We start from the raw sequence: 25,147 nt of genomic DNA, 5'->3' as shown, positions 1-25,147 counted from the left end.
TAAAAGTGCAACCTTACAATATAGTTCTACTGCTAAGTTATAGTAGAAGCAATAGGAGCAGCATTGGTGATAGCAGTAGTAGTACTAGTCGTAAGCAGGTCAAAAGCTTAAGAAAGGTCCAAAGTATATATATATATATATATATAATATATATATATATATATATATATATATATATATATATATATATATATATATATATATATATATATAAAGTGGCGACCTCTCAGCCAGGCTATTCTTAAGACCGAAAAAAAGAACACGGTCTGCATATTGACAAACAATACCAGATTGAAACCTGATTTGATTCGATCCAAAATTTACATTTTCATTTAAAAGAGTAAGCAAAATATATTCAAGGATTTTACTCAGGTTACACGCAGTGGTTATAGCGCAATAAGATGAACAATGAGAAGGAAGTTTTCCCCGTTTTAATATTGAGGTGATGGTTTCACATAGAAAGCAATCCGGGTCCAGCGAAAATGTTAAACACATTAGGAACAACAGCTGCAAATGAAATAAGAGAACAACACACTTCAGATTTATATTATTTACACTAATACCATCAATATCAATGGATGAAGATTTCAGTTGCTTTATTGTATTTTCAACAGCAGCTACCGACAATGGTATAATAATACCTTGATGAAGTGAAGGCTGAAGAATTTTAGAAAGTAACTGAGAATAATGTGACTGCACGAAAAAATTAATTTTGGGAAAAAATTGACGAATAGTAAACTTACCAAGCTGAACTAGAAATAGAATGACTATTATAAAGATCACTTATAATACAGCTTCTCAGTATTGATCGATTTGGACCAATCTTTTTTAGATGCTGGAAATTCTTTATCCTTATAACGAATGAATTTTAGGAACTTTTTATATTCTTTCTTTGTTTTCTGGTTTATATCTGCAACAGATTTCCACGCAGGTCTACCACAATCAACCCAAATTTGCAGTCAAAGTTTTGCTTTATTTTTATAATTCTTTAATTCAGGATCGGCAGTCCATATAGATTTTTGCGTTTTAATGCGAATACGCTCTTTGGGAACCGCAATTTTTTCAGATTCTTTCATACAACTAATTATATTGTCATAATATCTATTAAGATCAAGCTTACTACCCTTTACTTGCAATTGGAGTAGATGGTAAAGCACACAAATACAACTAGGCACTGTAGATAAAGGCAATACATACACAGCAATATTTGCTCTTTTCCAATTCCTACGTTTAAACCATTTAGAATACCCAATAGGGGCAACATTGCAAAGGCTAGGTTTCAATTTAGCAGTAAATGAAAGTAAGATGCGTCTTGAACAGTCTTTGAAGGTATAATGATATTAATTGTTGAAAGATCCATAAGTTCAATAACTTATTTCACTGTAATTTTGTTTTCATTTTCAATGCTGTAAGAACTGGAAAAGAAAATATTTGTAAAATAATTCGTTTTCAGTTAAGCGCCAATGACGCAGTAGGCTTTTGGTTTTTATTTACAGTTAAGGAAGGAAGCAGTATCCAAAAATTTGTTTGTAGTGAAACTATATTCGTCTTTAACAACTTTAAAAAGAGCTAATCAATTAAACTGAATATTTGATTTATAATAATATTAATTGCTGAAAGCTAATAATTTCATAATTTTAGAATAATTTTAATTTTTTTTTAAATATTAAGTACAAAAAAAAAATATTCGTCATAAAATTGGTTTTAAGTAAAGCGCCAATGATGCAGTAGGTTTTAGACTTTTACAGTGAGAGAAGGAGGTGATACCCAAACTCTTGCTTGTCGTGATTTTTGTTCGATTCAAGCTTGATTTGTATATTCAATTTAAGTTTCACTCGTTTTAAGATTTATTTATTATTTTACATGAATATCTATTGTGTTTGTTTGCATTAATTTTTAATTCAATTTCTTTTAATTTTAATTTTCATTTATACTTCAATAGGATTTTTTTTTAAATCTATATTTCTATATTAAATCTAATCATTAATCGCTTTAATATATATTTATTAATTTATATTATTAATTGTTGTATGTTTTTTTCTATGATTCTTTAGTTAATTTCTGTTCGTTTTGGGTTTTCATTTATTATTTAATAGTAATTTCTTGTCGTTTTTATTTTTAATTTTAAATTATATTTTTATATTATTAGCTTAATTTTAAAATGTCCTTTAATATACTTTAAAAATTTATTTTTAGGAAAGTTTTTTTTAATTAATAACTCAAAATACTAATTTAGAATACATCTTCGCCAACGGAAATATCTATTCCTAAATTCCACGCCCCAATAGTGCCGACGGTTTTACAGTTATAGGTTATGTGCTTGCCCCCCCCCCCTCAGTAAATTTCTTGGAAGATTAACTGAAGCCTACAATAACAAAATAACATGGGGGTGTCGCTCCAACAATGCATATAATATTTGAAAAGTTTCATACAGAACCTAATGTGAAATCTATAATATTTTAAAAGCTTTTACACTTCTAAGAATTCTTTTGTGCTTATTCAAAGAGCTTTATGCAGAAAAGTTTTTTTTTTATAGATAACACTTTAATATATTCATGATGGAATTATCAACAAATTTACTTGGATAAAAATTTGTTTTATATGCAATCTAAATAGTTTTTAACCTGCAGTAATTGGATCTTATGCAAAGATTTTAATTCAAAAAATATTTTCTCATATATATTAAACTAAAAGCATTTTTACTTGTGTGCAATTGTTTATGCCCGATCAAACATCCAGACTGAGCAAAGCTTTTTTTTACAAATATCACACTGAAAAGGTTTTTCACCATGCATTCGTCTTTCACCTGTATGTACTCGTTTATGTTTAGACAAATATGTCAACTGAGCAAAGGCGTTCTTAAAAATGTCACACCGTAAGGGTTTTTCACCAGTATACTCTCGTTTATGTCTGATCAATTGTCCCAACACACCAATTGTTTTCTTACATATATCACACTGAAAATGTTTTCTCACATATATCACACTAGAAGGGTTTTTCCCCTGTATGCACCACTTGATGTTTCTTCAAAGTACTTGAAGTAAAAAAGCTCATCTCACATGTTACACTGGAAATTTTTTTCACCTGTATGTACTCTTTAATATTTGGTGAAAGGTGACGATGTATCAAAAGTCTTCTTGCAAAGATCACACTGGAAGGCTTTTTCATCTATATGCACTCATTTATGTTTGTTTAAATAGGAAGAAAAAGCAAAAGATTTCTTACAAGACTCACACTAGAAGGCTTTTTCATCTGAATACACTCATTTATGATTGACCAAATTTGACAAAAGAGAAAAAGTTTTCTTATAAAACTTACACTGAAAGAGTTTTTCATCTGTATGTACTCGATTATTTTCATTCAAATTATCCGAGCGAGTAAAATTTTTATTACAAATATAACACTGGAAGAGTTTTTCATCTGCAGGCACTCGATTATGTTATTTCAAATTTGACTAAATAGCAAAATTCTTATTACAATTATAAAACTGGAAAGCTTTTTCATATGTATTCACTCGTTTATTTTTAATCAAATTTGAAGAAATAGCAAAGATTTCTCAAAATTCTCACACTGGAAGGGTTTTTCATCTGAATGCACTCGTTTATGTTTTGTCAAAGTTGACTAAATAGCACAAGTCGTCTTACAATAATAAAAATTTAAAGGTTTTTCATATGAAGGTACTCAATTATGACTTATCAAAGGTGACGACTCAGAAAAAGTTTTCTTATACAACTTACACTGGAAGGGTTTTTCATCTATATGCACTCGTTTATGTATCAGTCAAATGATCCAGACTCGAGCAAAAGTTTTCTTACAAATATCACACTGGAAATGTTTTTCAGCTGAATGTTCTCAATTATGTACAGTCATATTACACAACATAGTAAAAGTTTTCTTACAAATGTCACACTGGGTAGGAGTTTCACCAACAATGCTGCAGATAGTTGAATTCGTTACTTCTAAAATTAGGAGGTGCAATTAAATAAAAGTCAATATAACAGCTAAGAGTCTTACGTAACTATATTATATTGAGAAACATTGGATGATTAGGATTTAGGCTTTAAAAATCTGATTCGTTTCATCGAAATAATAGAAAATATTATTTAAAACTCAAAAAGAAGAGATATTTAACAGATAAAAGACTTAAAAGTTTGTATAATCATAAGAAGTCTGACACAATATTATGGACTTTGATACTTTTGATAATCAACTCCCACTTTCATTTCTTCCTTTCCTCATATAAGAAAGAATTTTCTCTTTATCTCTTCCTTCCTTTATCTCTTATATTTTGTTAGACCGGAATTCAGGCTTTAGTTTCTTTCTTTTCTTTATTTTTTTTTCACTATTTAATTATACTAATGAAAATAGTTAAAATACAGTGGAACATTAGTTATGGGAGGGGGAGGGGACCCGCGCAATAAAGAGGGAGGGCAATCTAAAAAGACAAAATAGTGAACTAAGAAAAACCTCCTGGAAAAAGAACTACATATTTGTTTAATTTATATTTAACGTTTAGGTAACTCAGTGCCGGTGAAAGAGGCAAACAAAAGTTTTCTAAGAGCTAAAAGCTCAAGGTAATTAGTGTCGTGGCTTGTGTTAATTAACATACAACGGAATTAAGGATCAGTCATTTCTGGGCATTATCCTTAATAAGGTGAAAAATCACTAACATATCTAATATACCAGAACCTTTTATATTTTAACTAAACTAATTTTTATCGGGGGGCCGGGGTCTACCCCCCCCCCCAGAAAATTTACCCCAGGATAAGGCTTTCTAAATTTGGATATTTTATTTGTGTTTTGGTTTTTTATTTTCTGTAGGGAGAAGGAATTTTGGTGCTTGTGTAATACACGCCACTCACTCAAGTTTAAGATGATTAAAAATCGAGAAAAAACTGTTTTATTAATTACTGTAAGAATTATTTTCTTACTTCAAACTGTCCAAATACTTTACCCTCCCCCCCCCTTATGCGCAAATATATAGCCCAAATTTATATATGTAATAATATATTTCCCATCTATTCTGTAACTTGTCTTTGTCGTATCTCGCACTAAGCTGAAAGAAACTAGCGAAGAAACCGATTTGTTCTCGAGTTTTACACAGCATAAACTTGAGTGAGTGGTGCATAATGCATAAGTACAAAAATTCCTTCCCCCTAAATAAAACAAAAACAAAAACTCAAATATAATTCTCAAATTTGGAAAGCCTTATCCCGGTGGATATTTTCCGGGGGGGGGGGGGAAGGGGTAAACACTGGCCACCAGATAAAACTTAGTTAAGTATAAATATAGTTAAGTATATATAATATAGTTATAAGTATGAGTATATATATATATATATATATATATATATATATATATATATATTATATATATATATATATATATATATATATATATATATATATATATATATATATATATATATATATATATATATATATATATATATATATATATATATATATATATATATATATATATATATATATATATATATATATATATATATATATATATATATATATATATATATATATATATACATATATTAGTTAAGTCTTAAGTATAAATAAACTTGGTTAAGGTATTTTCCGGGGGAGGGGGTTATTTTCCGGGGGAGGGGCGGCGTAGAATCGCAGAGGAAGGGGGTAAACGCCTAGAACCATTTTATCTATCCCTGCAACCAAGATTTAATTAACATTTGAAGTAATTCACGTTTACATGAATAATCTTTTCCGATTGTCATGCAAGGAAAGGGAGACAATAAGGAGGTAAATAACGAAGGAAAGATAATCGAGGAAAAAAGAGAAAATAAGAATGCAAAGAAGAGTTGGATACAACTATAGACTCTTCTAAAAATCTTGTACATGAATTAAGAGATGGTGTGAACTGTTATACATCAAATTGTCCCCGTGTGCTGCCTATGATAGATATATCTTATGACTACTCATGCACCTTTCATGGCAAGGCTCCACCTGACTGTTAAACGAGTAAATCCCATCTGAGTCTTAAGCAACTATGCCTTCTCAAGACCAGAACATAATTTGCATTTTACTGAAAACGAATACATTTTAAATGCTTTCACTTTTTTTAACTTTAATAAATAAAAAATTATCAAAACTTTAAGTTATAAAAATCAGTAAATATATATTAAACAGACAATCCACGGTAATTTGTTTTTTTTTCTGTCCAATATTAGGAGCCTGTTATCCCTGTTTAGGAACAATATATTTTCATAAAAATATTTGTTTGAGTACAGGGGAGTCTTACCTTATAGCCTATAGTCTTACTTTAGATGGGGAGGTTTTGGGGTACAAAAAAAAAGTTAAAAGATTTGTTACTAACTTATTATTTAATTATAAAATACATTTTTTTAAAGTTATATAATCCACATGCATTCATCACTCAAAATTAAGTTGGATAAAAAAAAATTTTTCTCTTCAAAACAGTTTCTCTTCTGTCGGCTGCGATATTTTTTTACATCTTGGTGAAATGGCAGTTTTGAGTGGCATAGCAAAATAAGAAGGAAACATAGCTGAATTGTTTTGAAATCCTTAGATTTATAATTAACTAGTAAGTTTGAAACCAATATTTTAACCCATTTTTATATCCAAAAACTATAGAAAGAAATTATTACTTGCAAGGGCCCGGAAAAGGCTTAAAATTAAATTTGCAAGAAAAGCGAGGACCATATTCAGAAAGAGCAAAAGAAATAAATAGAAAGGGTATATTTTTTTTATTCGTAGGTATATTATATGAGCTGCTCCACATTTACCGGGTGTTCAAATTATTTTAAACATTATAAATCAGAATTTGGACATGTTAAGAGGCTCAATACAATTTCCTTGGAACTTGTGTGGGATGTAGATCTAATTCTGAAAATTTAATTTTTATAACACAAATTTTGTGTAAATTTATAAATGAAAGTTTTGTGTAAGTTTTTTTTTTCATAAATGTTTTGATACCATTTAGAGGGGGACGGGAGAGGCACATACTTTAAAAGACCTTCCTGGAGCACTGTTTAGGCTCTGAAACCATTTATGAAAGTTTTATTCACCTAACTTGACTAATTTCTAAGATAGACAAATGCCCAAGATCTAGAACGTCACCTAATCTACTGGTATATTTTCTTTTTCCAACAGTATTTCCACTCTACACTATAGCCTACCTTCATCAATTTAACCCTGTCTCCTTCTGATGTGGCGGATTGCCTCCATTATAAAATCCTTAGCTAAAACTGGTTTTAGTTGGAAAGCTCCGAAAAAGTACGTAGAATTCAGGTAATTCATATAGAAACTACTGTTTAACTAGCTAGGAAAAATTCGGAGGTTTTGACCCGATTTACCACACTATTCCCATTTTTCCAATGATAATTTTTCCCAGATTTTTACTACAAGATATTGAAAAAAAGTCATCTCAATGAGAATAATTTAAGAAAAAAAACAGCAATTTTTTTTATAAAACTCATTAGAATTTTGAAAAAACAGCGATATTGTTTCTAGTTAAACAGCAAATATTTGCCGAGTTTTAGCCCACTTTGTCGCTTCAAATGGGTTTCTTCCATGGAATGTTCCCCCCACAAAAAGTCAAACTCCCTTAAAATTCCCACCGAACCCGGCCCTCCTACATGAAAATCCCCCCCCCCCCCCGTACACATTCTTGCAGATGAAACTAAAAAAAAATCACCCCCCCACCACCAACAGCAATGGTCGTCACTTATACCCATAGGGAAAAAAAGCTAATAGATTTACTTATATGAGAACACCAAAGCAACTGCTTTTATTTTTTTAGTTTTAGTTTTTTTTTTTATATTATCTTGTGATGAATATGACGAGTTTTGGTACAGGAGAAATATCCGCGTTGTTATACAATTTTATTCGTTTATCTCTATTGGCTGTAGTTTCGTATCTTGTATTTTCATTGAGTTTCTGTCTCTCTGTTCATTTTTTTGTCATGACTGGCCAGTTTGGCTTAAGGTATTTCATTCGAAAATTATCCTCAGCAAATCTTCGCTTGAAAACAGTCTTTAAGCTCCAATTGTCTTTTCAATCATGTCAAAAATCCCCTCTTCCACATGAATGTTTTCTGAAAAATCAAATAACACCAAACATTTCCCCCGGAACCTCTCAACTTGCAAAATAAAGTTGACAAAGTAAAGAAAAAGTAAGAAAAATAAAAAGAATTTCGAATAGGAATTCTGTAAATTCCCCTTTGTATTACCCTTAGAAAAATCCCCCTACTGAAAAATGCGTAAGCTACCCAATAACAAATACCACATATAAACAATGGGCAAATCTTATATCTTAAAAACTATCCCCAGGGGCGACGGAGGGTCTGTTATTACCAAGGGCATAGTTTTGGAACCTTTCAGCCTTCTTGAACGAAATTGCTATCTCAAAATTTTGATCAAACTATTTTGGAGAAAAACGGGACGTGGGATGCGTGCTAGCTGCCTTCCAACATTTTTAGTTACTTAAAAAAGGGCACTAAAACTTTTGTTTGCTGTTAAAATGAGCCCTCTCTCGATGTTCTAGAACCATTGGTCAAATAAAATCACCTATAAGGAAAAAAAAAACCACAACTGAACACGCATCTGTCATTTTTCTTATAGTAGAAATACAAAATTCCATATTTTTGTAGATGGGAGCTTCGAACCTCTACAGTTGGGTTCCCTGAAGCAGTGAATCTGACAGAGTGATTTCATGAAGCTTCTTTGACTCTTGGGGGGCGTTTCTGCCCTTTTATAGAAATTAGACAAGTTTTCTCGGGTATGTGGCCTTTTATGAGTAACACTAGGCTTAGTGAATCTTATTTATCTGGAATCAGAATAGAAAGCCAAATCTTTTTATATATATTAATATCAAAATTCCGTTTTTTGGAGTTTTGGTTACTATTGAGCCGGGTCACGTTCGTATTTTGATAAAGGTAAAAATCTTGCCGATATATACCCCGCCATCGTGTTTTTAAAGTTTAAAGTTAAGATGTATTAAAGTTTAAGGGGAAAATCCAACAGGAAATTTTGAGGAGAAAGGGCTCTGATCTATACAATATGCCTATTGTCTACGTGTGGAAGACTGTTTGTTAATTGGAAATTTGCATTAAATTTTTCAATATGACACATTCATTGAGATTTATTTAAGGAAAAATTATTTCAGGTGGGCAATTTTAATATTATAGTTTGAAAAATAATCAAAAATTACGTAAAAGAAAGAAAATCATTTTTTTTTTTTTTTACATGAAAGGAGGCTAAAGAAACTTTTATAGGTAGAGTTTTTACTAGAAAAATTTAAATTTTAAAAATTTAAATAATATAGTGAAATTAAAAAAATTCAATTACCTTTACTCTTTCAAAATTAATTTAAAATGATGAATTAAGTAATGCCATAACATTTAAGCTGTAACATCAAAATTACTTACTGGAAAACAGCATGAGGAAAACGTTGTTTAACTAATCAAATCTCTGTACATTTCAGGAAACTAATTTTGAAATTACACTACATTTCAAATACACACATCACCCTATGCCATATACCTCTTTGCATGGTCCTCCTCCCTTCCAAGCTTTTTAAAGCCGCCCTGTTTACCCCCCCCCCCCGTACAGGAACTCTTATACTCATTCCATCTTTCCTTGTGACATCCTCCTACTCCTTTTGGTGACAACCTCCTTTCGTCTTGCCCTACATGTTTAGGTGTCAAGCACGATCTTTGAAAATCTGTTTGTCTTCGTCCCCACGAAATGTGCCTGAGTCAACCTTTCAACCTTTCTCTTATTATAGCCCTAGAAATTGAAATAGAACCAAACTATTGCACAGCTTATGGTTTGAGATACCCTCAGTAATATTTTTACCCAAAACAATTTATAGGTAATTTCTCTAGAAAACATCTTGCAGATCTCCTCAGTTTTTGGAGTGCCCATTCTTCAGAATCATACCTGACAACTACCACCAGTATAGCTTCAAAAATGATTCAGTATGTGTGACGGATTACAGGGCAAAGATAGGGTTCTAAGTTAGGAGGGGGGATATAAAGATTCTGCTAAAAAATTCTCCGGTGTGCCAACACACAAGGACAAATAAGCTAAATTAAGACGCCCACCACTCCAAAGCTTCGGTACGTTTTGGATTTCTTTTGGAGGGGGGGGGCTTCCAATCCCTTCACTTAGCTGTGTCCGTCGGGGGATACCCCTCCTAAATATCTAGCTCTGTGTGCTAAAGTTATATAATACTTTTAGAAACCATCTTATTCTAATCAAACAGCCATTGTGTTTCAGGTTAGGTTTTCCATTGTATTTAATAGAGTACATTATCACAGCATAAGTATAGCAAAATCAACCGTTTAAATATCAAACCATATTATAAGAAGATCCTGAAAGGGTTCCACATGCACGACAATATTTCTAAAAGAAACCATAATTCCTTTTATTTTTCAAATTTGAATTTAAACCTACAACAGAATAGAAAATTAAAGAACAATTAAAGAAACCATTTTCCTTATAGTACGTGCTTTTCAGCCAGTCCCTTTGACTTTTAGTGCCATCTGCTCCAATGTAAATTTTATTTCTCTGATATAGTGCGTACAAAAATTACTAAGAATTTTTTTTTTTCATGGAGTTCTAGAAACGAATTATTTAAAATGTGATTTATAAAAAAACATAATATTTGCCCATTGTAGGAATATGTGAATTATAGAATATGAGAAATTATATGAAAATAGCGAAATTCGCAGGGAACAATAAAAAAAAAGGCAATAAATAAATCGTAGAAGCAAATTGCCCTTTAAACTCTTCACTTCTCCGCAGCATCCAACTTCCTGACTGAAAATTTAACAAGTAATTGGAGCTATCACACCAGATAGTTTTTAGTACTTATTATTGCGTAATTCACAATTCTGTTCAATTCCAACTAATTTATTCCGCATTCAATCAACTTAGTATTCTTGATATTCGTTTATTAACCTACTCTCCTGCCCTCGACTTTCACAACCTATAACAATTTTTTTTCGTAAATCTCTTAAGCACTAGATCAGAGAAAAAAAATTACATAGGACCAGATGGCACTAAAAGCCAAAGAGACTGGTTGAAAAGTTAATACTAAATGGAAAATGGTTTCTTTAATGGTTCTTTAATTGTCTATTCTGTTGTAGGTTTAAATTCAAATTTGAAAATACAAAGCAACATATAGATAAGTGGGCAGCCTCTTATCAATATACACAAAAATTCCACTTCGTTTTAAGTTCTAATGTTTTTTCTCACTCTTGGTAGAAAATTAGTTTATTCAATTTCTGATAGTTTCTAAAAATAATGCAGCTCCTTCCCTCCCGGAATTTTCCCCCATGGGAAGCTCCTCCCGTGTAAAAGTCCCCCAAAAAATTGAATATTTGCTTTAAATTCTCCCAAAATTTTTTCTCTTCGCAGCTCTACCTAGAATTTTTTTTTTTTAAACAATGCATACTCAGTCGTTGGGTGAGATGGTATTGACTTACAAAAACAATATATAAAAGCTGTCCCCCTTTAATGTAACACCCCGGCTGTATGCAATCACCACCAGGATAAATAATTAAAAACGAGAAAATTCAGAACAATTTTGCTTGGGTCAAAGAGTCCATCTCCCCTACAAAAGTAATTAAAAAAATATTACTAGGTTGGATTCAAAATTTTAAGAATTATTACCAGGCTAAGCGGGAACATAATTTCTTGTAGGAAATAATAGTAGACTATGCAGTTGCTAAGAAGTTGTGTTTCTTATCAGCTTTTTTGAGACTTTCTGAACCTGGAAGAGCAGAAAATCATTAGAGCCTGGTTTGGTCGGATTGGATTTTTAAAAATTGGTTGCATGCAAAGGCAAATTTTATCATGGTCTCATGATAAAATTTTAACCTAATTAGGCTCCTATGTCTATTTTACACCAAACTAACTTGGCTAAAGAATTATAGGATATATGAGAAAATAAGTTAATAAAACTACAGAACATCAATGACCTTTCCTCGGTCAAAATTAAGTTAACATAAGGAATTAAGTAACGCCATAATATTGAAACTGTAACATCAAAATTACGTACTGGAAAATAACATGAGGAAACTTTCACTAAATTAAAAAAAATATTTAAATTCAATTCAAATAATTTATAAAAATAAATAAATTTAACACACAATATTCTATAATTTTTTACTTTGTCTCCCCCCCCCCAAAAAAAAGGTATATGAAATATCTAAAAAAAATAACATAAGTAAAAAACTGACAAATCCAAACCAAAAGATCTTTTCTAATCGGATATATAAGTTAATGTTAACATGAAGTGAATAGAATGTTAAACTATGCTGAATAGAGTGGCTTTGTCACTTAAAGAGGATACTAGAACTTTTAATTTCAGTTTCAATGACTCGGTTCGAAAATTGGTTCGATACAATTACCTCATCGTAAAAAAATAAGCTCGCCTCCAAAATATTTATATAGTGAAAAAAAGGCTGCTATATTGTAATAACAAGCCTTTGCGATGTATTAAATGCTTTAGTCTAACGATTGAGGAGCAGACGAAGCGGTAACCTCTCTCATCAGTGGACCATTTCTTGCTCATTTTAGGTTTTGCTCCTAATTTTCATTTAAAAAATAGCTTTAAGTATTTGATTTCCGACATTTTTGCAAATAAGGCCTTAAAATTTCCCCCTTCCTCACTGTGGAACAATAAAAGGACCAAATGTAAGGTACTTGGAAAAGAAGACATGGGGTATGTTTTGACTGTTTTTTTTTCAGAGCCTTAAAATATTTCTTGGAAATTTATATTCTATACCAGGCTAATCGGTATGAGTGCTGATCTCAATTATAAAATACAGTTGGTAATTGTGGTGATACGGTTGGCCTCTGGTCTATTAATGAGGCTAGTCGGCACGTAAGTTTGATCGGCTACAAGAATCAACAGCCATTTCAACTAATTGTCTTAACACTTTCCACCAAACTTTGTAAGATTCCGCAAACGCATCAATTTTTTGGCTATTATCGGAATTTTTTTCCAGAGAAATTACAGATTCTTTTGGGACTGACAATATTTACATCAGAAAGATGTACAAGAAAATTGGTTCTATCCAGATTACTAGGTCTATTATAAATGAAAGATTCAGATTGCTATGACATCTTCTGTGGACGAAGGATCACAGATTGCGAAAGATCTTCCATTTCGAAAAATAATCTAGGGCCAAACATATAGTACGGTCGTCTCATAATGGCCTGGGAGAAGGTCGAAAGGATAGAATTACAAAAATTTCTTTGGGAGGGTGTATAGAGGGAGCCTTTAAATGAGTAGGGATAAAGAAGTAGCGTTTGTAGGTCTCTTGGCTTCAGGTAGCTTGGTTCTTCATTCAGTCATAGGTAATAGCTTTCAAGTTATTCAAGTAAATTCAAGTTACAGTTTAATATTTTACTTTTTCTAGTCAAATTGTAGTCATTGTTGCCTTTTTAGTTGATCCCAGGACTCTGAATTTTTTACCTTGATCACTAGTAGATGTCAATCCAAATTCCTGAGACTCGGGTTCAAGTTTACGTGGAACCAAAATGCTGAGAAAAGTTATCATCGAACCATCTTCAAGTTTGGGAAACAAAAAAGGGTCTGAAATGTCAACCTGCTTCTTATTGTCACTTCGTAAAGCAGTTTCAACTTCTAAAAAGAGAATGAAAAGAGATATAAAAGAAGTTTGACAAGAATGTATATACATTTTATGAAAAGAAAATTCAGTAGATACAGACATTTCAGTAAAAACAAAGTGATGCATATAGAACACCTTCTTCTTTTACAAAATGATTTAATTATTCAACCAAATAAGTGTCCACTAAAGTTTATACGGCCGCATTTTCCATAAAGACCTTATATACCCTGGGGCCTAGCTAACCCCGTGTAACATTACCCTAGGGCTCTAGGGGCTGTATCAATCCCGAAGGCATTGTTATATAATCTTTGTATTATCTTGAGGACAATGGATAACTCAAATTTTTTATCACACACATTTTGGTAAAAAAAGGCGTTGAGGGGGGGGGTGCCCTCTTATCGTTTTGACTCTTAAAATGGAGAACTCGAACTTTCAAGTCCCAATCAAATGATCCCCCTTCCAAAGTTTATACGACCATCCGCTTCCAAAAAACCTTATGTGCCCCTGGAGAATAACTTGACCCCAGGATTTACGGGGCTGTGTCAACCACAGAGACATTGCAATATGATACATGAATTATTTTGAACAAAATGGCTATCTCAAATTTTGATCGAATTCATTAGGGAAAAAGGGCGTGGGAAGGCTAGTTAACCTCCGATTACTTTTGACTCTTAAAATGGAACTAGAACTTTCAATTTTTAATTAAATAAGCTCCCTCCCAAGATTATACGACCACTCCTCCCATAAAAACCCTATATGCCCCCAGAGCAGGGCTTACATCACTTACTAGGGGGTTGTGTCGGCCCCAAAGTTTTTGTTGTATAAGATTTGGAATATGTAGAGCAAAATGGCAACCCCAAAATTTCGGTCTGAAGAATTTGGAGAACATGGAGTGAGGGGGGGGGGCGAGGAGCCCTCCAATCACTTTTCATTCTTACAAAGAAAGTATAACTTTCAATTTCCAATCGAATGAGCCCCCTTCGAAGTTTATACGACTTACCCCTTCCTTACAGAATTTATATGCCCCTGGGCATAATTTTCATCTTGGGCACCCCAGGCTCTGGGGGGTTGTGTCGGCCCCAAAATTTTGTTATCTGATCTTTGTACTATCTTTAACAAAATAGATATGTCAAAATGTGTATAGAATTCATTTGGGGAAAAGAGGGCATGGGAGGGGAGGGGGAGGCTAGTTACCCTCCGATCACTTCTCATACTTAATACGGGCACTAACAATTTAAATTCCTAATCAAATTAGCCCCTTCCAAAGTTTTTACGACCACCCATTCCAAATGTCGCAGGGTATAGCTTTCAACACGTCTCATCAGGCTCTGGAGGGTTTGTGTCGACCCAAGACTTTTTTTTTATCTGTTCTTTGAACTATCTTTAACAAAATGGATTAAACGGGATGCATTTTAAGAAAAGAGGGCAAGGGGGAGAGCTAGTTGCCCTTCGATCACTTCTCACCTTAATAAGGGCACTAAATAATTTTAATTTCCATTCAAATGAGCCCCCTACAAAGTTTTTAAAACCACTCCCAGTGTATAACTTTTAACACATTCCCCCAGGCCCAGGAAGGTTTGTGTCGACCCAGGAGTTTGTGTAATCTTATCTTTGATCTATAAAAAAAGAAGGATATCTAAATATTTGATCGGATGTGTTTGCAGAAAAAAAGGGAAGGAGGGTCTAGTTGCCCTCCCATAAATTTGACTCCTAAAAAGGAAAAAAGAACTTTCAATTTCCAATCAAATAAGCCCCCTCCAAAGTTTATACACCAACCCTTCCATATAAGCTTAATATACCCAAGGGGTATAATTTTCAACACGTGCCTCCGGGCTCAGGGGACTTTTGTTGACCTCAGAGTTTTTATCTGATTTTTGAACTATTTTGACCAAAACGGCTATCTCAAAATTTTGATTGGATGCATTTGAGGAAAAGAGGGCGTGAGGGGGGCGAGTTGCCTTCATATCTCTTTTTATTCTTAAAAATGGCACTAGAACTTCCAATTTCCAATCGAATGAACCCCTCCCATGTTTAAAACACCACACTTTCCATATGAAGTGCCTCTGGAAAAGAAAAATTTGAAGCCTTATGGCTTTTTCCATAGACAACGATAAAACATTGCCTTTGATAACATTGCCGTGGTTTGTACTTATTCAGGAGTCAAGCGAGGTTACGTTTTATGCTCATCTATATAGATCAGTTTGATGGACTTTGTCCAAAAGAACACCATAAAGACTATAAGAGAGCATGGAATCAAGTAGAGAAGGAAAAACTTGTCCCAAACATAGATTATGGTGATGATTTGACTGTCCTAGTTGAAAACGTAAGCAATATGAAAGATTTTTTCGAGGTTCTGAGAGTTAAGGGTCCAAAAATAAGTTTGAACATTAATGTTAAGAAGACTAAGTTACATTGAATAAAAATTAATGAAAGTGAAGAGTAATACTGGGTAACGAGAAGATGAATCAAACAGATAGATTCACTTACAAGGGTCTTAATATTACTAACGATGGTGGATGCAATGGAAATATTAAGGTAGAATAACCTCGCCCCACGGTGTTTTACAAAAATTAAAAATGTTTGGAAGAATAGAAAGATATGTCTGCAAACCAAGATTAGAATATTGGAGGCTAATGTGCTAACAGTGGTCGAGTATGGGTCGGAAAATTGTGCGGTACGAAAGACGGAAGAGGATTTATTAGGGTTTTTTTCCAGAATAACTTTGAACAGATTCTTTTGGGCACCCGACTGACTGACCTTATTTTGATCAGCAAACTGTACGAAAAATTTGGTTCTATTCAGATCTAAATTATTTGGAAAACGTATTGCTTTCAGTTTCTTTTCACTAACTTCAAATTTCTTGATTTCAAAGATATTCAATTGGTTTCAATAGAGAAGGATATAATACAAAGATCTATTTGTTAAAAAACTTTCAAGGCTCTAGAAGCTTCCTCTTTTTCTAGGTACTTTCCTTCATGCTTGTATGTCGTTTAATTGTAGACTATTAAGTGAGATACCAAAATTTTTTAGCGAAGCTAAAAAAACTGAACATACAAAATAAACCTCAGATTCTATCTGCCATAAATAGAAAGTCCAAATAAGACGAAACTGTCCTGTTATTTCAAACAAATTGTTTAACCAGTATCAACCTTTTTCCTTTTTCAAGTCCAAGCACAATGATTTTTATGATGGATGGGACAAATTATTCACCATTTTCCTTATTTTTGGGAACTAATGAGAACGTTTAATACTAGAGCGTATCCAAAAACTTTGTTAGGAAGGGGGAATACCACAATTATTTCAGTCTAGCAGAGCTAAGATTGTTTTGTTACTTTCATTTTTAGACCGTCTTAACGTTTCAAGAAATATTTCGGGAGCGTGTTTCAAACCCAGCTTGCTTTTCCCCTAGACACAACCCTGGTATATACTGAATAGTAAGCATCTACCAGGTTTAGTAATGGGCTCTAGTTTCTGCAGACATTCTTAGTCTCCCTTATCCCTTTACTTCAAGAGTCCACTGACGGAAAAAATTTGGCCTTTTTTTTACTTGATCCCTATAAAAGTAAGCAAACTTGGCAGCTCCAAGCTTCTGAATATGCTAATTAGAATGTACTGTGAAAAGTGTCCCACTCTGAAATCCTTACCTTGATCAGTAATAGACATGGAGCCCAATTCCTGAGACTCAGGTTCAAATTTACATGGTACCGAAATGCTGGGAAAAGTGCTAATCGGACTATCTTCAAGTTTGGGCAAAATAAATAGAGCTGAACTGTCAACCTGCTTCTCAATGTCACTTCGTAAAGCCTCATCAACGTCTAAAAACATGAAATTAGAAGGGATATAAAACAATTTCAACAAAAATGCATATACATTTGAAAAAACAGTATTCAGTAAATTTAAGCAAGGATGTAGTTCCAAAAAACAAAGTATGTAAACAGAACACCTTGTTCTTTAAGAAAATTTTATGTAGAGAGATCCCCCCAAAAATACAAAACAAAAAGTTCCGAAGCCATGTGTGGCTCTTTGGTCTTTTAAGTGCGGCTCTGGTACAAACATCCACGGAAGGCGCAATAAAATTTCCACTAAAAAAAGAACTTGGTAAGAAAAAGTTGCATTTGAATCTGATGACCTCATTTCTTCTATAAATCGAGAACATAAATAACTTTTTGTTTACGCTAAAAGATTTTAAGAACAAAAGTAGATATTTTGAAAAGAATTAAAGTTACCATTATTCTCCAGAACTATTAAAGATAGAACAATTGTAATTTTTTCCAATATAAACAAAACAGCATATTGAAGATCTCAAACTGGTTTCGGCTTAATAAATAGCGACTGACAAGTCTTGTGACATAAATGATGCAGCACAATTTCACTTTTTGCAAGAATGTCTCATTCATTGCCTAAATAAGAACTTTTAGGATTCTTACCACTCGAAGGTCAGACCCGTGAGAAGTGCTGTAATCGAATGTATAGATAACCATCATATTCCCCTCAATAAAAATTGTGCGGAAATAAACAGATGGAGCCAAAAGTAAGACCTAAGTAAGAAAAAGGGTCTGTTGCTATTTTAAAAGAACATCAATCACGAGATACTTATTTGCCATTTTATCATTCATCAAAGCGCATCGGACCCCTCGTGCACAAGATTTTCAGGAAGAAAATTTGTAAATTTATGGAATTAGCGATTAACAGTTAGAACATCTGAGATATTGAAGTTTTATTCCCAAGTAAAAGAGATATTTGGATTTGAATATTATTTTAAACTAGGATTGACAGCGGAGACATTAAGTACTTGGTTTTGGATCCGGGCGAATTGCCTGCCACTAAAAATGAAAAAAGATGATTTCCAAGAAAAAGGATGGCCCCAGATGTAGATTACTCTTACCCCAGATGTAACCTAGGTATTGATGATGTGGCCTATATTCTCGACGAGTACCAGCAACTTTCTTTTAAGGGGAAAGTAATTTGAGGGTGGTAACTTGGAGTTCCCGGGGATCCTGCAGACGACTGTAAAAAGGACAATCAGGCTGTTATGTAAACATATAAATGAAACGTTGACATTAATGACTGAAACTTGATTTTTTTTTTTCTTACTGGGGGGGGGGAGGAGTTACGGATTTTATATTATTTTTCTTGTGGAGTATTTTTAAGAATAATGTGCTGCATGGACAATTTCTTGGCTTATAATAAATTATTTTTATTATTACCATTATAAACTCCATTTTAGCTAAAGTTCTTAATCACCGCCAATTCAAAAAAATTTTATTTGAAATCGAGAGTGAGTACCCTGATTTTCTGCTTCATAACAAGGTACGTTGGTTATCTAGACGGAACGTTTTATAACGTTTCGTGTCCCTTTTTCAGAAATTAATGGATTCCTCCTTGAGAAGGGCGTTCCAGAACTAACAGACGATCAGCGGATCCAAAAGTTATATGTCATGGTAGATGTTACATTTCATCTAGATCAGCTTAATCGTAATATACAGGGGAAGGAAAACTTAATTTTTTGAAGTTAGAAGAAGCAATAAAATTCAAAAAAAAATATTAATTTTTGCTTTGAATGACCTGGAGAAGAAAGACATGAGCAGTTTCAACACTTTGAATAGCATTCCTGACTCTTACAATCAGCTGAAAAACTTCGTGTTTGCCGTTCTTTCCCTTTTCGGTTCTGCATGTATATGCGAAAAATTCTTTTTTAAGCATGAACATTATCAAGAGTAAACTGAGAGGTCAACGAGAACTTGGAATTATGCAAAAAGTTAAAAACAACAAAATAAAAACCTGCCTGACTTAAACTTTACAAGGAGATGAAAGTATACTGTTCTTATTAATAAATATTTTATAAGTATAAAATTTAATTTAATTTAGTGTACTATTTATTAAGTGAAAAAAAGTGGTAATGTGTATTATCTGGTACACACCCGAGAACAAACCTGTTTTATCTGTCTGTTTAAAGAGACAATTAGCTTACGCTCAGTTGAAAACAAGTGACGGGTGACAGAATACATAGGAGTTATATAATCTGGGCTATATATTTGCACACTAAGGGGGTGAGGGTAAAGTATTTGGACAGCGTGAAGTTAGAAACGAATTCTTACTTCATAATATGCAGAATAATTATGCAAGTATAACACATTTTGCATACATACCCGCAATATTTACCCCTCCCCCCATAATGTGCAAATATATAGCCAAAATTTGTTAATAAAGTATTGTATTTTCATTATATTTTGGTATATTTCATCAGGATTAACCTAACTTCACTTCCCGAGTGTGTACCATGTAATAAACAAATACTGAAAAAGTTAACTAAAGAAAAAAATTTGGTTCCGATCCTTTAAAAATTATTGTAATGTTCATATTTAGCTCTTTGGCTAATAATTTTGCCAACCATGACAATTCCAACCCAGTAAGAATTTCCCTTGGACATTTCCCTTAACATCTTCACACGTAATATTTAATTGGAAGAGAGAAAGGGAGACAAATAGAAAGAGCTTTGAATAGGTATTGTGGCAACAAGCCCCAGTGTAGTATTTACCCTGTAAAGGCAACTCCCCGTAAACTTCCTTCACCAAAGACAAATTATCTCACTGAGTAATTTTCAAATTTTGATCACACGAATGTAGGGGAAAAAAGGGACGTTCTAATTTCAGTTTGGATGATCCCTCTCCCAATAGTCCAGGACTATTGGTGCGATACGATCACCCCTGGAAAAAAACACGCATCTGTGATATTTCTTTTTGGCAAAAAGTACGAAACCTCACATTTCTGCAGATGGGAGCTCTAAACCTCTACGATAGGGTTATCTTACACGCTGAATCAGACGGTGTGACTTTTATTAAACTTTCATGACTTTTTGGGGTATTACCTCTCTTTTTGTAAAATCAGGTAAAATTTTCTCAGGCGTGTAGCTTTTGACTGGTAAGACTAAACTTAATGAATATTATTTATTAGGAATCATTATAATAAGCCAATTCGTTTGATACATCTATTGACATCAAAATTTCGTTTTGAGTTTCGTTTTTCATTAAACATAATCAAAAAATAAAATATGATTGGTAGCTACTTTAATGGTTTGTTTTTTTAACGAATTTCGTAAACACTGAAAGTTTTTATATAGACGTATCTGTCGTAACTTTAGTCCAGGTATTTCCGTGTCTGATAAGTTTTGACCATGTTGAACTTTATTCTGCTTTGTAGTATACTGTATTGATAAATCATGAAATTTTACTCATGTATCAGCAATGGTGCAGAGTAAATTTAAGACCCTACTATTTCAAGGGCAAGGTAGAAATCTTTCTTATCCCCCTTCTCATCCTGATCATTGAACGTTTTACCTCCAATCATTTCCCCTCCCAGCCCGATGTTAGACAAAAGAATACTACTACTAATAACTCACTGCAGCATCAAGCTGCCTGAGGCGAGCACATATACGCACGCTCCTCCATCCCAATATATTCAAAACCCCCCTTTTTACACCTTCCCATAAAGTTCCCCTTCCCCTTAAATCTTTCTTTAGGAGATCTTCCCAACCAAACCGCAGTGAAATATGCAAAGAAGTTTCTCTATGTCCACAGAATCTAATCTTGTTCCATCATCACACCCTCACACACCCTTTTACTCCAATCAACCCTCCCCAGCACCCTCTTGCTGGTTCTTCTCCCAATAGCAATCCCCTTGCAACTTTAGTTACGTCTCCAAAGTCTATGAAGTGGCCAACTAGTTCGTGCTTTCATCCTCTATTTGGCAAAATAGATAGCTCCTTGCCCAGACACACTGTTCTACTTCCCTTTTCCATTACCATCTTCCCTCCCCCTCCCCCTCAGTAACCCTCCAAGTTTTACTTCTTCTTACGCTATCCCTATGAGCCCCCCCCCCCTTCTATTATCATTTATTCTCTCACAGCTACCGGGTCAATGCGACTCAAGTTCCTGCAATTGGAAATTATCCTGCCATAAACACTAAATTTTCTACCTTGATGTCAACTCGAAAACAATATCACCTTCCTTCTTGCTTTTCATCTCTGTCCTAGCCCTTTCCCCACTTCTCAACGCCGTAGATGATTTCACCCCTAAATCTGCCTTTCTGAGGTACCAGCTAGTAAAATTAAAGTCTATTGACAGCCACGTTTCTTAAATCTCTTTTGATTTCATAGTTTTTTAGTTACAAACGCCAAAAGTTTACCAAACTGGAGGTGCTGAGAATTAAATCGAGTAGAGACTATAGCAGCAACAGAAGTACAGACCCATACCCCAAGAACCCATCACTTGTCAAAGTGTTCAGTCTATTACGATCACCGTCCACAGATCATCAAGTCAGAAATAAGGCGGTAATGTCTAGTTTTTTTTACTAAGAGTAATCTTTACCCCAATATTACTTCTGTCCTTAGTTTACTGGAGTATTATTGAATCCTTTGGCTAACTATTAAGCTATAAGTGCTCCTTCGTCCTTTTAATATCATTGCAATAGCGGTCTTCTATTACCCGCCGATTCCAAATATTGATGCATAGATTCATATAGAAATTTTAATTAAGTGCTGATTTTGTAATTTCTAAGCATCCCAATGTCAATTTTTTTCAGTTGGTAATGCCAAAATATGTAAAAAGACTTAGAAAGTATTCCAGAGATAAACTCTACAATAATAAACCAATCAAAACACTAATTAGAAATTAAATAAATATTTTCTGTATGTAGAATGATAAACTGGATGAAGCTACAACATCAAAATTTTAAAGAAGAAACTGTTCCTTTGAACATCTAAATATTCATCTGAAAAAGAGTAAATTAGAGGGAAACTAAGAGAAAAAAAATATTTACTTCTTAAAAAGAAGAACAAATGTATATTTTGATACAAAAAAATAAAACAGAAATTTTATTTATTTATTTTAAACACAGTTAAAGATACCTCATTAAACAGACACTAAGGACCTACAAACGATTTAGGACTGTGAACCTGCGGATTGATTTCTGGAAGTGAATTTGAAGAAGAGAGCATAATAGAGATAAGATAGTGATTTTTTTCTTGATGTTTATTATTCAAACAAGTATAAATTAATATCTCGTGACCAAAGAACTGTTTAATGGTATTTGTGTTACTGATTGCTCTTACAGCAGTACAAGTCTTCAAGAGAATCGTCAATAGGACGGCGCCTTGTGACACTTGTATTTTTATTGCTTTGGAAATAAATTATCATAATCAATGTGTTCACATAGAACTCGAAGCTGATTATACTAGATAGTATATTCTTATAATAGTTAATATTTTGTGTGCTTGTTCTTAGTGATTGCCTTCCGAAAAAAAGGTCAAATTAATAGTGTCAACCAAAACTAGTTTGATGTAACGATCTGTGAAAACATATTTTTTCTTGTATACTCCTTTAGCTTAAAATACAATTTATCAACCACTTACATATACACACAAACTAGCCCCCCTCCCCCCTTTCAAAAAGACAAATAGTCACAGTAAATCTGATAAATTGGATAATTTTTGTGTGCTATTCACGCATCATATCTAACAAAAAAAAATCCACCAATAGTTTCATATGCTCAAAAATCTAACTAATCTAAAAACTTACAGTCTAATGTCAAGCTAACATTAGAACCAGGAAAGCTTCGTCATCAAAAGATTTAAAGCTGTATTCTTAGAAGTCAGATTCCAGTTTAAATTTTCCTAGGATAAGCAACAAAAATCACAGGGTGACATCTTTAATTTTAGGACGTATTAAAGGGTTTAGGAAGTTCAACTACAGCTCACTGTCACTTGGCAAGGCATTATCAGCTTGTTAAATAAACTAAGGATAAAAGGGACATAATAGACATTCATCAATTAGGCTTATTTAGGGAAGCCAACTACCTTCTATTTTATAATTCATTAGTGAAGAGGTGGTGTAATGATGCTTCAATGGATAGAAATGAGAGGCTATCAATTTCAAAATCTACATCCCATTTGCAAGAACAGATGAAAATTATTGAAATGTTAAGTTTTTATGGTTGTCTGAAGTTAAAAGTAGCAAAAAAAACAATGATGTCAGGCTTAGTTAAGTAATGTAGAAATCAAAGTTAAAATTTACTGATTTTTAAAAAACATCTGGTTTCATTTGTATCTAAATAGATTTTTGTCATATTAATGCTCAATTGTCATAAGTAGAACCAGGAAACAGAAACCAGGTGACCAATTCATTCAAAACCAGTTCAACAAAACAAGTTATTTTAAATATCATGTAGAGATTATCTCACCCTCAGCACTTGAAGGAGTGTCACATATTGGAGGGTGAGGTGCTCCTACGGTTTTCAGCCATTCAGAACAAACAATTGAGTCACTAAAAAGGTGATGTAAAGTGCTGCTATTTTACTGGCTTGGTTTTTAGTAGGAAAATGAATTGATGGAAACACATGAGTTAAAGTAAATAGAGGAGGATTGGCTAAAAAAATAAGAAACTTTAATAGCAATATCACCCAAATCAATCAGTAAAAACAACCTCCCTAAAATTTTCTCTAGCAATACAATGGAACCCATGTGATTACTGTAATGTATAGTTCTGGTATGTTGTGATGGCATTACAAATGAGACAAAAGATTTTCTTCCACACATTTTTAATTGATAAAATATTTTTTTTTTATGAAAAGCAAAAGAACTTTCGTTTTCATAAAATCATTATTATCATCACTTCTACTGATCCTCACAACAGTCAAAGCATGAGATATTTGCAAAAAAATGCCCATCTTACCAGTCACACAACAAGAGCATCCAAAAGGGTGACCAGATCAGCCATGTATATTATATGAGACAAGCTCTTAATAATTTGTCAACCAAACTTAATGCAACTTAAAAATGAAAATGCAAGCACAAAACACATCCAGCCGAACTTCAATGATCCCATGTTACAAAGAGCAACCAAAACAAAACTCCTTCAAAAATGGGCATCCTGCACAGACTATTTTAAAATGATGCAAATATACATTTCATATAGTTATGCAAAGAATACTGCATTGCAACTTTTATTTCATGTCTCATGTCTTCTGTGTTTTTTTTTCTTTAATCTGTAATTCTGTCAGAAACCATCAGGATTGACATTTAACATACACAATATTATCTGGTTTAGACAAAAAAACTAAATCTGATCCTCAGTTGGAATATAAGGTCCTAATTATGACCTCAACTCTGGCAGTATTTTTGTTTGATCATGCATGTCTGAATGAATGAAGGGAAGATTCCTATTACCAGGTATTATTTGTTTTTTAGAATTTGAGACTTAGAGTCTATAAATTAAATTTGCATGTTTTGACCTAAAAAAAAAAAAACATATTTATCCTCTTTGATTGTGAAGGTTAGAGAACTGTGTATATTAATATAAAGTTTGTTTTTTGTATTTTTTAACTTAAGATAACTAGATAGAAGAAAAAGAATGGGAAATGTTTTCCTTCTATATTGTTATCAGAACAATAATTAGATAACTTACCATTCTTAATATCAGAAGCTTCAGATAGAGTAATATTTTCTGCCATATTT

At 33.0% G+C, this 25,147-nt stretch overlaps 1 protein-coding gene across 1 annotated transcript; it reads right to left on the bottom strand.

Moving 5' to 3' along the window:
• Positions 1-451: 451 nt before the first annotated feature.
• LOC148940992 (uncharacterized) lies at positions 452-25,147 on the bottom strand. The gene is made up of 6 exons (XM_089105131.1): positions 25,098-25,147; positions 17,283-17,453; positions 13,482-13,652; positions 3,865-3,959; positions 2,762-2,957; positions 452-507 (listed from the first exon to the last, which is right to left on the bottom strand). Exons 1-6 carry the CDS (start codon positions 25,141-25,143, stop codon positions 452-454), a joined length of 735 nt encoding a protein of 244 aa, XP_088961257.1. The 5' UTR covers positions 25,144-25,147.

The sequence above is a fragment of the Artemia sp. Qi Xiang Cuo genome, chromosome 19, assembly GCF_049724085.1.
Source record: "Artemia sp. Qi Xiang Cuo chromosome 19, ASM4972408v1, whole genome shotgun sequence".
Lineage (NCBI taxonomy): Eukaryota > Metazoa > Arthropoda > Branchiopoda > Anostraca > Artemiidae > Artemia > Artemia sp. Qi Xiang Cuo.
Note: the sequence above shows the minus strand (reverse complement) of the source record. Positions and strands in the feature narration are given on the sequence as shown.